Below are 13,097 nucleotides of genomic sequence, written 5' to 3' on the forward strand. Positions count from 1 at the left end.
GCAACTCAGCCAGCAAGGCTCAGGACTCTGAGCAACCACACGTGAAAGCAGTCAGACTATGCCTTCTCTCAGTCGGTGCACGATTGCCTCATTTCTCCCATTAGAAGCTAATTAGAGGAGACCCTTTCTGAGACTACACTCCACATTATCCTAATATTTATTACACCTGTTGGGATCTTGCCACTTTCGTTGAAAATAGCAGTCTGACTCAGAGATGATGAATATTAAGCAGCAGCAAAGAAGCAGTTTGAAAAGAGCTGCTTCCATCTAATCAAAGGTGTTAGTAAATGCTTCACTTACTGGACTGTATATGTGTGGGTTAGAATTAATTCAGAAAATGCAAAGTGGGTATATTTTTAGGTGCAAGTCAGTCTGATTCCTGCGCAGAGTTTTCCTTTGTGACCCACCTCTGTTAGGCACCGGGAAGATGCTCACTGCACTTTCTGCTTTAGCTGAAGTCTCCCCAAAGAAGAAAATCACACAATAAAGGAGACCCAGACTATTTTGTTCACCGACAACATTTTTTCTGCTGTTTGTATAATGGCAGCTGTGGTTGGAAATGCTTCATTAACATTCATTAACCAGCCTGTGGAATGAATATATAGAATTTGTCTTCATATTACATCTTTATAATATAAAATTTCATGGCATATTTTTTAGTCAGCCCAAGTACTTGAGAATGAGGTGCTCTTTTTCAAACTTAATATGAATTTTGTTCAGTACTTGTTGAGAAACCCTGCTCAATCTGCATCAGTACCTTTTCCTCTAGTAGGACATATATGTCATGAGCATAATTTAAATATATTTTGATAATTATGAAAGGAAACATTTTAAGCAAAAACCTCAGTTTGTAGTGAAAGAATATACCAAAGATTGAAAAGAATGCCCAAATAGGGTTTGGGCTAGGGTTAGGGTTAGGAAAAAGAGTAAAAAAGAATGCCCAAAACACATTCACATTCACATTCCTTTCTATTTTTTAAATTAAATTTAATTTAATTAATTTTTAAAGATTTATGTATTTATACATAAAGAACTGGGGTACAGACCAGAGGTCCAGGGGCAGTGAGAGGATTCACCAGAGACAGAGTGAATAACAGAACAGGCAGATTGACAAAGTATGCTGCTGAGGGGAGCAGCGGGCCGGTCAGGAGAGGTCTGCTGTGCCATGTGGATCACCTCCAGGGCGGGGATTGAACTCATACTGAAGTTGTTAAGGCTCACTTGCAGTGCTGTGTCCTGACCCATTGCGCCACCAGGGAGGGCCAACATTCACTTTTCGGTTTGTCTTTTACCAAACTTCTTTCATTTGGGGTTCTTCCCACTTTGCACTCTTTTACTTTCCTGTATGTTCATAAAGGGGTCTTTTGTTTATCAGTTGGGAATATCAACAGTTGGATCAGTTATTGCTGAGATGGTTTGGATAGTCCATAGGTCCCAGTCACTCACAACTCGGTAGGGATTTAGTCAAAGTCTCCAGTGTCCAAAAGTTGTAAAGTCAGCGATGTACAAGTTAGATGAGACGTGGGAAGTACAGTAAAAAGAAAAAAAAAAGAAAAAACAAAACATTCTTTTTTGATGAGCTGATGGAAAGGATGTGGTTCAGTAATTTGCTGTTGGGTTCTGTCATGTTATTGTAGGAAGTCTTGCAGCTTGAGCGACAGATGGGAGGACAGCTCCTAGAAGAACCAAAGGCTCTTCATTTCAAAGGCAGCACCCACAACCTGCGCCTGTCCATTCACGATATCGCCCATGCCCACTGGAAGAGTAAATTGCTGGCTAAATATCAGGTAAGATTCCCAATCTGAGCTAAAACTTGAAGACAGCACCAAGAAAAGGACAGCAGTTATTTAGGCATAAGATACTCCTTTCCTTGAAGTGAATCCTACATCAGAACTTGTTTCTCCAAAATTATCTAGGTCTATTAGAAGTTTTAAAAAATATTCTAGACATATTTGAAGGAACATTATTGTTGTGTTTTTAGTACCTAAGACCTCAACATACATCCTTCCATTTTTTTCTCGGAACAAATGTTAATATTAAATTGATTAAGGAAAAAAAAAAAAACATACACACAACCTTGCCTGCATTCATAGGGAAAAAACACTGGTACCCCATGTGATCCAAATCAGGCTTTCAGCATGCCAAAAAAAGTACTTTTACTTTGAAAACTTAGAAAACTCCAGTTTGGATATGGAAATGGTATGCAAAAATAAAATCTGGTCAGAATTTTATTAAATGCAAGCATAAAATTACAGGTCCCCAGTGTCATTGTATGTATCTGTGGGAAAAGCAAAGAGGTCCCCTTCCCACCCATAGATCAGCTTGCGCTCACAGGAGTCACTGTGATGGGCTCTCCAGTCTCACACCAGCACTGCAGTGAACTGGCTATGATCTTCTGGCAAGTCAGTGAACACAGTGGAAGGTTAAAGGGAAGAGTTTCCAGCTCCCATCCTGTGCTCATGTATACATGCACATTACTCAGTGTCAAGGTCTCCTATGTCATTCAGCACTTGTTTGAAATATCAGACTTTTGATTTTCTTACTAAATTTCTTTGTTTGCTTTTTTCCTTCTCATTTTACTGCCATAAAAGTCCACGAATCTTCATTTAATGGCAGTTTCCTTTATAGCATCATATGGATTATTCTATAATAATGACAATCTGACATTAGGTCAAGCTAACCCTGGCTGGGTTCTTCCCATCCCCCATACACGACATATGCACTGTGGTTCATCGCCTCCAACTTCAGCAGGCTTACGACTTTGGTCATCTTGTTTAGTGTTTCACAGAAAAGACATTTGAAGAAGACTAAGTAACTTGTCCAAATTCACCATGTGAACCAGGAGAGTGAACTCCAATCTGTGCTGAATTCTTTGTTCCTAGGTGCCACACTATACCTTTTTAAAAATATTAATGTTGTGTTTCCTGTATTGAAAAGAGATTCTAGGATGGGCTCTCTATAAAGAGTTCTAGACTATGAGAGCATCTGTGATCGAAGATCGGTGCTTTTTAGGCCAAGGACTTTCCTGTGGCTGTTGATCTCGTGTGCGGTTTTCAGCTGTAGTGAGTCCGGCTTTCCTGTCCTGTGCTTTGATTTTTTTCCAGACTATAAGGGAAGGGATTCCTTTTTTTTTTTAAAGATTTATTTATTTGTGCATACAGAACTGGGGTACAGGCCAGAGGCTCAGGGGCGGCGAGAGGCTTTACCAGAGACAGAGGGGGGAACAGAACAGGCAGATCTATTAAGTACACTGCTGAGGGGAGCAGTGGGCAGGTCAGGAGAGGTCTGCCACACCATGTGGTCACCTCTGGGGCAGGCGGGAATCGAACTCATGCGGAAGTGGCTTAAGCTTCTCAGTGCTGTGCTTTAACCCACTGCGCCACAAGGGAGGGCTGGGATTCCTTTTAATGGGCATGACTGGAGTGTATGGGTTTTATTTGAGGGTGGGTTTGTTCTAGATGAAACAAAAATCATTTACAGTGTCTGTATTTCTATAAATGAGACACAAATGGCAGATGGATGAGGCAGATGTGGTAGCTGACTCCCTAAGTTTAACTCCCAACTCGCTCAGACTTTTGGTGACTTATTTAAATTTTCTGGGACTTGATGTTTGTCCCATTTTTATCTGAAAAGGAGGTTGGCTATACTGTGCATAGACCTGCAGTGAGGATGAAATGGGTGCTGTGTGCAGTGCTGAGAAGAGTCTTCAGCAGTGCAGTATCTGAGAGTTGCTTTTACCATTGGGCCCTTCTGGGTGGCTGACACTTTTATTTCCTGTAGGAAATCCCTTTTTACCATGTCTGGAGTGGATCGCAACGAAACCTCCACTGCACATTCACCCTGGAAAGATTTAGCCTGAACACAGTGGAGCTGGTTTGCAAACTGTGTGTGCGGCAGGTGGAAGGCGAGGGGCAGATCTTCCAGCTAAACTGCACTGTGTCTGAGGTAAGAAGCACTTGTCTGGCTCAGAAAACAGGGCAGATCGTGACCTCGGGAGGGAGAAAAAAAAGTGGGCTCCAGCAGATAGGCCACATGGGAAATCCTGAAGAGTTTTCCCGGGGCCGATTTCTTAATAGAAAAATCTTTTTATTGAATACAGAGGGAGCTAGATCCATAAAGAACATAATAGGAAATCCTTTTTGAAAAACGAGTCTTAGTTGTTTTATGACGTGAACTTAAGGACCACGTAACTTTTTACAAAAGCTCTGAATTCCAAGGACAAGTGTGACTTCAGCAGCACACCTTTCCCAAAGGGTCTCTTGGGGAGCCAAGTTCCCTGCACACTCCCTTAGCCTCCTGTTCCACTTCCTTCCTCAGGGAGCGCCCACCTTTGCCCCTGCCTCTGGCCCTGTGACACTGAGGCAGTTGATGAGGGAAGATGAGTCTGCACTCTTCCACACTTATACTTTTTCTCTAGACTTTTGCCTTTGTTCTCCATGTTGAAAGGAGAACTCTTTCCATTTCTTTTCTCTCATGCATTCTTCCCCAAATATAGAGACACCCTTTTCCCAGAGTCATAAAAATGTTACAGAAATAGAAGTAAAATCTGAGTGGCCATCACAGTGTCTTTCTTTGCAGAGCTCTCATTCACCCTGTGGGGCATTTTACATGGCCACACCGCAGACACCACTGTGATCACTATTTAAAATTTCTCTGTATGGGGGGAGTGGGGGGCAGTGCTGGAGTTTGAACAGTGGAAACCCTCACTCTGGAGGAACAAAGGAAAAAGAATGACGTTATGGTCAGAAGGCAGCCTCTTCCAGGCCGCAGCCTCTTCCAGGGCCTCAGCCACATGCCGCTTTGTGCTACTTGCTGGGCCACAAAGCACAGGATTGTCGTTTTTTAAAGCTACAGCCGTCAGGACGGGGTGATTTAGAAGACACTTCCCTCTTGCTGCCTCGTGCAAAGTCAGTGCATTCCTGTTCTGCTCTTCTCACACCACATGTTGTGTGTAAAGATTGTCTTCCTTGGCAAACTGAGGGGGACAAGCATGTCAGTTTCCACCACCCTCCGAACTGTTTCCCACAGCCCGCCAAGTGCGGTCATCGTTTCCTCCTGTAGTGTCATGAGACTTTTGACTCATAAACAACTTTAGTCACAGACCCCAGTGACATTCATAAGGAATGATCTCGGTGTCAGGGCGCCATGGCAACCGCCTGGCCCCGCAATGCGCAGGCCCTATCTCCCAGGCACAGGGAACCTCCCCTGCTGGCTCTGGAGGGTGTTTTCACTTTCCAGGCCCAGCAGGTCTGCAAAGTTCAATAACCACCCAGCTCCAGTGACAACAAAGGCTTCAGAATTTTGGAGGGGGGTGAGGAGGTCTGTGCCTTTGATGCTTGCTTTCTGTGCACCATGAACGTTTGCTGTGCAATGAAAAGGTGGATCAGATGCAGCCACAAATGAAAGAGCTGTTCAGCACTCCCCACTGCCTGCCCGCCACCCCTGCACCAAGAAAAGGCAGTTTTGCATAGCCTGATCACGATTTAAGCACTTGCTTTCTTGTGCCAACCTCGAGGAAAGATGATTTCTTTTGAAACTTGGTGCAGTCAACTCGGAGTGGCTAATCCTTCATTTCTGTGGGGCCTTTGCCCATATGTGACAGACAAGCACATTTAACCTGGTGGGGGGTAGCAGTGACCAGAGTCAGCTGACTTTGGGGATTAAGGGACACTCTGCTGCTTTTACTTCAGGGTCACTGACTTCCACAGTTGTTAGCATTTGAATGCTGAGGCCTACAGCCCATGTTGCTGGGTGTGGTTTGTGTACTAAAGCTGAGGAGCCAGGCTCTGAGTGACAACCTCATGGCTCTCCCAATGCCCTGAGACCCAGATCCTCCCCAGAAGTCCCCTAGCTGAAAAACCATAGCAATTCAAGGTTCTTTCCCTGGTGTCTATTTCTGACTAGGGCTTCTCCCAAGAGCATCTGGCAAGGTGAAGGGCAAACTAGGGAGTCTGTTTCAACATCCAGTCACCTAAGAATGAGCTCACTTCTGGGAATGTGCTCCCGTGTAGTCACCCAACAGCCAGCATGAAGGTGCTCCCTGGCAGCCGCAGGCCCTTGGCCCCCACCTCGGCTTGCATCCTGTTGCCCTCCAGGAAGGCAAGCTATGCTTGACACAGACCTGTTTTGTCAAGCGTGGACCAATTTTTCCTGGATGCTTTAGCCGGAAACTCCTTTACTAGAGACAAAGTTTAGCCTCACAGAGATACAGTTTAGGAATGAACATGTCTAGGTGATTAAGAGTATGGACGTGAATGAGTGTCAGATATAAACAAAGATAAAGTTTTTCTTTCTTTTGTTTTTTTATGGAGGTTTTGTGGAGCACTATAATAGGGAAACGCCCAAGCACCACCAAGAAAAAAGCTATCTAGATAAGAAAAAGGCCTTTAAAGAGGCCCTCCAGCACTTCTGTTTAGTTTGAGCTATAAAAAAAGAACTTCTGTAGGAAATTCCCAAGTAGCTCAATGGGAGCAGGGACAGTGACTTAGCTTCTACCTGCGCCAGCTGACGTGACAGCAGGCCCTGCTCCCTGGCTGCAGCGAGTATAAATGAGTGAATAAACCTGTGTCTACATCTGTGGCATCCACCATCAGCTAAACTTTCGATTCCTTTCTGTCAGAATCAGAGTAATAAAGAAAACCTAGCTCAGCAAATATAAAATAAATGAGTGAGAAATAAGTCTAATTAAATAAAAATCAACTTCCAGAGAAAAAAAGCAGTTTATAGGCCCTCCCTGGTGGCACCACAGGTTAAAGCACAGCACTGCAAAGCTGGCCACGGCCTGTCTGTGTGAGTTCAATCCCGGTCCTGGAGGTGATGCCCCGGAGGTGATACACATGGCCCAGCAGACACTTTATGGACCTGCCTATTCTGCTCCCCACCTCTCTGCTGAATCCTTACACCTCCCCTGCACCTCTGGCCTATACCCCTGTTCTGTATGCATAAATAAATAAATCTTTAAAAAAGAAGAAAGAAAACGGATTACATCTTCACGTTTATCACACCGTTGCTTTCATTCATAGCTTTGAACGCTCAAAAAGTAGAATTTCAGGGAAGAGTATTCATTGTTTCTTTTAATAGTAGATTTCCACGTAATAACTGTTATTATAAATTTCTTGTATTTGCTAGAAACCTCTTACATAATAATACGCAGCACTTTTGCATATACAAGTTAAATAATATTAAAAATGTACAAAGTCCTTCCCTATGTCACAGCTGTCCCACCTATTTACCACTTGTGTATTTTTTAAAGATTTGTTTATTTATGCACACAAGAACTGTGTACAGGCCAGAGGTGCCGGGGGAGGGGGTGTGAGAGGGTTCACCAGAGGCAGAGTAGGAAGCAGAACAGGAAGCACACTGCTGAGGGGAGTAGCAAGAGAAACAGGAGAGGTCTGCTGTGTCATGTGGGTCATCTCCCTGCCCACGATCAAACCTGTGCTGCTGTGGCTGCAGATAACTTCACAATGCTGTGCTTTAACCCATTGTACCACCTGGGAGGGCCCTCTTCTGTTTTTCAAAAACCTAATGATGGTCAGCAAAATCTAGATTTTCCAACTTCAGGAAGAGTCAGGATGTGGGAATGGAAAGTTGCTTCTGCTGTGAGTTCTAAAAATGTGTGCCATCTTCCACAGCAGCTGTTCAGTGAATGTTGAAAAATCATATGTTTAACTAAAGGAATCAACATCAAAGACAGATGGTGCCAATATTATAAACAATTATCATAATAAGCATTCTCTACTTTTACCTGGAAGTAAAGGAAGAGTTAATAGCCACTGAGATTACTGGATGACACTTAAGTGTAAATGTATGGATGGATTTTTGTTTTACCCCAAGGCCCTTGTCAGTTATCTGATAAAAGAGAAGAAATTATTCTTTATTGCTTTTGTGTCATCCACAGAAATAAGTGGGCATAAGAGCCCAGGCTGGAAACCCAGGATTTGAAGGCCCCACATGGAGATTTTTTCACCAGGGAAAGGGGGCAACATGGATATGTGAGCAGAGCTTCCTGAGAGCCAGGCCTGCCTTCTCCTGAGTTTTTTCTCTCAGGATAGAGCAGGAAGACCTGCCATCAGAGCCTCAGCCTCATCTACTGCGGGCGGGCCTCTGTAAGGAGCTAGGCTGTCCTCTTTCTGCACAGGGAACATTATGTTCTCTCGTCCTGACAAGTATGAGCTGAGTGGCTCTTGACCCAGGACACTGTGCCGGGTGCCTCTGGGGACTGAGGGTGACAAAAATGTCCTCACTTCCAGGAAACTTGAGAATCAAGGGAATTGATGCACAGCTAGCACTGCTCCCCATGCAGATAGCAGGGAGCGAGGAGTGCCGGGCTTAGCAGGGAGTGAGGAATGCCGGACTTATGGAAAGAGCTGTGGGAGGTGCCTTTGTCCTGACAGTGAGGGGTTTGCCCTACACAGAGGATGGGGAAAGGGCAGGACTAGGGGACACATCCTGTTATTAGGAAGAGGGAGTGCTCCAGTCTGAGGAGTCTAAGTGGTGAGAATTGGCGGTGGTGGGAGACCATGGGTGAGTACTCTCTTTCTGGCAGGCCTCAGGAAGCACACCCTCAGCTCTGAAGCCTCACACCAGAGTGAATGTGCAAATACCTCTCATGGCCTGATTGGGAGTTGGGACTCCCTGCGGTGGAGCTAAATTTTAAAGCTTCCTGGTTAGAAAGCGAAAAGGAGAAAAAGCAGTGTAGCACTCTAGGAAGATTGGTCTGGCCCCAGAGACACAGCACAGGAAGCAGCAGGGAGCAACCGTGGCTGTCAGCTTGAAGGATCTCTGGGGACAGGAGTAAAGTAAATAATCCCTGTAGGCTTTACCTCCGTTGTAGGCTGAGGATAGTCAGGAGGGGCTTGTGTTTGGGGGCGTGACAAGTTTCCTTCTAGGTCCTATAGTTATTGTGCATACAAGAAACAAGCAGGGGGTCTCCTTAGTGGCATAAGTACACGGTACTCTGAAGGTATCTACAGTCACTGCAGCAGGAGCTCGATCCCTGGAGAACTGGAGTACAGGCTAGAGGTGCAGAGAGTGAGAGGATTCACCAGAGACAGAATGGGGACATAACAGGCAGATTGACGAAGTCCACTGCCAAGGGGAGCAGCAGGTGAGACAGGAGAGGTCTGCTGGCCGTGTGGATCACCTCCAGGGTGGGGATCGAACTTGTACTGAAGTGACTGTGGCTAGTTTGCAATGCTGCACTTTAACCCACTGTGCCACCAGGGAAGACCCAATAAATAAATCTTTCAAAAGAAAAACAGCAGCAGCAGCAAGCTGGGTTGCAAAACGGGTGATAGCCCTAAATTGCGGAAATCCAGACTAACTTCTCTTCAGCTCCAACCCTTTGCCCACTTCCCTGTACCCCTTGCCTGCATGTGTCTTAGCCAGTGGAAGTATTGGGCACATAGGTTCAGATGGAGTCTAGCAGAAACCTGCCTGTGAATACGACACACAGCCCTGCCATCACCCTTTCTCTTTTGTCTTAGTCCCCTAAGCTTGAGTCAGATACTTTCTCCTCTGGGTCCGCTGGAAAGAGAGCTGTGCCCGATGGGGGGATATCATGGGTGGCGCACTCATTCCGAGACCCCAGCTTCCATTTGTCACATCTGTGTTTCCTGCCACCACCTTTTTAATCCTGATACGTGCTGGAACCAATACAAAGGAGCCCACCCAGGAAATCCTTGGCATCTAAGTTTGCCAAGCTTTGGGCCAAATCCAGTGATCACAGGCGATGACACAGTGTGTACCATGGCAAAATACTCTGCTCTACGCCCTCCCCCCCGCCCCGGGCCCTGTGCGGGGAGGGTCATACACAGCCTAGCAGTAAGTATTGACTGCTGATCCCCAGATATGGAAAGTGCTGTCAGTCTGAAGCAGAGACCCTAACAGTCACAATGTGCAGGAGCCACAAGGTTTGGGGTGCTCTGAGCTATCATGCTGCAGCTAGGGAGAACTGAGCGCTCTGCAAGGTGCTGGAGGTGTCATGAAGGCTGAAACTGTGTGTTGCTAGTTTATCCTCTAGCAACTAATTATGTACACCAAGAAATTACCTGCTTTTAAGAGAGAGAGACAGATAGAGAGGTGACATTTAAAGTAGATTAACTAGATATTCTTGTATTCCTTTAATAGTTCCCAGGCAACATTTGCTTTTGCGTTTCCAGCCAACAGAAGTGATCAGAAAATGATTAGAATTTCTCCTGCAGATGAAATTCAGATTTTGCATTTGTGCTGTTTTATGAGCTGAAACTATTTTAAGAGCCAATTTATGCTTTTCTCTACTAAAATTAGATTTAACAACGACAACAAAATACGGGTGAACAGCAATTGAGGGATGATGTTAGCAGCTTGCCCTGAGGCAATATACTGTGTTCACCATTTTCTTTTTTAAAAAAAAATTAGTCTTAATTTGATATCATTTAGAGGAGAGCTATCTTTCATTTCAACGAAAGTAGAACCCAGCTACCTTCTGCAGAGGTTGGAGGGAACATTTACTCAGGCCTTTGCCCAGCATAGTCCCCTCAGGGTCAGATGGTTTCTAGAAGCTCTGAAGCATTGTCCTTTTCATCTCAGATCTGTTCACCATCAGTGTTTAGGAACAGTGACATTCCTTTTCTCTCCAGGGTTTCCTGGAGACCCTGTAAGATAGCAGCCATTGTATCACAAGAGAGCTTTTCCCCTGGCCTGGGCCTATCCAGAGGCCCATCAATCCAAGACTATGCAAAGTTGGCTCGGAATGTGTCTCTTCCTCTCAGCCTGGTTACACTCGATGAATCACAGCCCATAGCTAGAAGCAGCCAGTCATATGGAGGAGATGTAAGAGTGAGTCTTTGCCTCTGTCTGTTCAGCCAGGGCATATGTAGGTTGGTTCAGTTGGGATTGCTTCTACTGTAGAAATAATGCTTTGCTGTTCTTGTACCCCAACTACAGGAACCTACTGGCGTTGATTTGCCTCTGCTGGACCCAGCAAGCACCATCACCACTATGACAGGCCCCAGTGCTTTCAGCATCCCTCCCCCCATCCGGCAGAAGCTCTGTAGCAGCCTGGATGCCCCGCAGACTAGAGGTCACGACTGGAGGATGTTGGCCCATAAGCTGAACCTGGACAGGTGGTGTGGCCCGGCTGTAGGGATGATAACTATTTTAAATAGAAGTCCTTTTACTTTTGCAGCCGTACTTCTATTTACTTTTCATTTGCAGACCTATATTAAGCCTCTTTGTGTCTTTCACCTTCTTTGTATTTATCAACACATTGTTGATAGATCAGCCTTTACTCTGCTGACAGTTGTATCAAGTTTTCTGATTCACTGTGCAAAGCTGATAGGCTTAATCCCCTAAATAACACATCCATTCCTTCAAGTTATTCTTCCTCACTATTCTTCATCTACTGAATAAAAATTAATGTTCCCTGGATGACTAATATGCTAAACAAGATTGATACTAAGTTATAAAGAGACCTTGACAGCCCCTTCCTCTTAGGATTTTGCTGTTGCTACCCAGAAAAGCTCAGGGCTTGCCCTGTCAGAGATGATCAGAGCCTGGCCAGTAGAGAAAGCATAAGTCTCTGAATTTCCAATTTAGGATTTGACCTACAGACATCTTGTCTCTTAAATTTTCTTACTCAGGGTTGAGGATAACAAAGTTAACATCACATCTCCTGTCTGGAACAGATCTAATAATGTAAGGGCTAAATATTTAGGATGGCTCACTGTAGCAGACACCACCATTTCTCAAGTGGTGCCAGGATCCTTAAAAAGGGTTGGGGAGGGCCTCCCTGGTAGCCTGGGGGTAAAATCTCACTGCTAACACTGTGAAGACCTGAGTTCGATCCCAGGCCAGGTAGGTAGCCCATATGGAGCAGCAGACCTCTCCTGTCCCACCTGCTGCTCCCTTCAGCAGTGGATTTCAGTAGATCTGCTTGTTCAGCTCCCCACTCTTTCTCTTGTAAATCCTCTCACACACCCCCACCTCTTACCTACATCCCAGTTTTTCATGTAAAAATAATAATAGATGAATATTTTAAAAAGATAGTTGCAAAGATAAAGTTTCAGTGAAAACTGAAAAGAAAAAAATAAAACTAAAAACATACCTTTAAGCACATTTTTCCATCCCCACTTGTAGGTACTTGAATTACTTTGCTACCAAATCAAGCCCAACTGGTGTGATCCTGGATCTTTGGGAAGCACAGAACTTCCCAGATGGAAACCTGAGCATGCTGGCAGCTGTCTTGGAAGAAATGGGAAGACATGAAACAGTCGTGTCCTTAGCAGCAGACGGACAGTATTGACCTGAGCTGGAATGGTAAAGGAAGGATGAGGATGCCCAGAGCCTGCGGCATCCAGAGGATCAAGCTGAGGAGGAAATTCAGATCAGACCACGAGTTCACAAGCGAGATTGCAGCGGGAGAGAGAAAGAAAACAAAACAACTACCAATATACAAGCCCACTTCACTCGGACATCACCACAAGATTTAGGAACAATTGTGTAAATTTGTATCTTGACTTTAAAAATCACTCTAATTTTCCTCTTAGTTGGGCTGTATGCTGTGTGGTACAGGATCTTACAGTTTCCTAGGAAACGCTTTTATCGTTATCCAGATATATGGATAAACTTTCTTAACAGACCCAATTTCTACAAACGTTGTTTACATCAAATTGGACAGGGATGCAGACACTGTCCATGGCTCGTTCTATTTTTGTTTAAGTCGTTTGAAGTTGAAGCTGTGGACGGTTTGTTGTGTCTATTTCTCATTAGTAATTTACAGAGAATCACAGACTTTTGCTACAAATTGTGTGCATCTAATGTCTCAGATAACCCTCCTATTGCTGTTCTGTTTCTAGAACTTGTAGAACCAGTCAGTGTTACTGTTTGTATCAGGGAAGTGGAGAATCTAAGTGTAAAGGAAGTGACTAAGATTATGTAGCCCGTGAGGGTACCCATCTGGAGCCCTCTGGGAATAAGCTATAGTATTGCAGGGAAAACAGATTCATATTCGACCACACAAGCAAGCATTCCTTCATGACATATGTGTTTGTAATTTGCAGTTCAAAGTGTTTTTTTATGGTATATTATTATCATTAATATAATTACTGAATATT

The 13,097-nt window shown here is 44.6% G+C and overlaps 1 protein-coding gene across 2 annotated transcripts in view; it reads left to right on the plus strand.

Moving 5' to 3' along the window:
* UNC5C (unc-5 homolog C (C. elegans)) overlaps window positions 1-13,097 on the plus strand; it is a 373,518-nt gene extending 360,421 nt beyond the window's left edge. The window contains exons 13-16 of one of the 2 annotated variants that reach the window (XM_004681110.2): window positions 1,638-1,787; window positions 3,781-3,945; window positions 10,930-11,108; window positions 12,121-13,097. In XM_004681110.2, coding sequence (XP_004681167.1) covers window positions 1,638-1,787; window positions 3,781-3,945; window positions 10,930-11,108; window positions 12,121-12,286 — 660 coding nt within the window. In that variant the 3' untranslated portion in view covers window positions 12,287-13,097. The remainder of the gene's footprint in view (window positions 1-1,637; window positions 1,788-3,780; window positions 3,946-10,929; window positions 11,109-12,120) is intronic. The other variant, XM_004681109.2, reaches the window with a different exon arrangement.

Source organism: Condylura cristata, unplaced genomic scaffold (assembly GCF_000260355.1).
Source record: "Condylura cristata isolate star-nosed mole 26May11 unplaced genomic scaffold, ConCri1.0 scaffold00012, whole genome shotgun sequence".
Taxonomy (NCBI): Eukaryota; Metazoa; Chordata; class Mammalia; order Eulipotyphla; family Talpidae; genus Condylura; species Condylura cristata.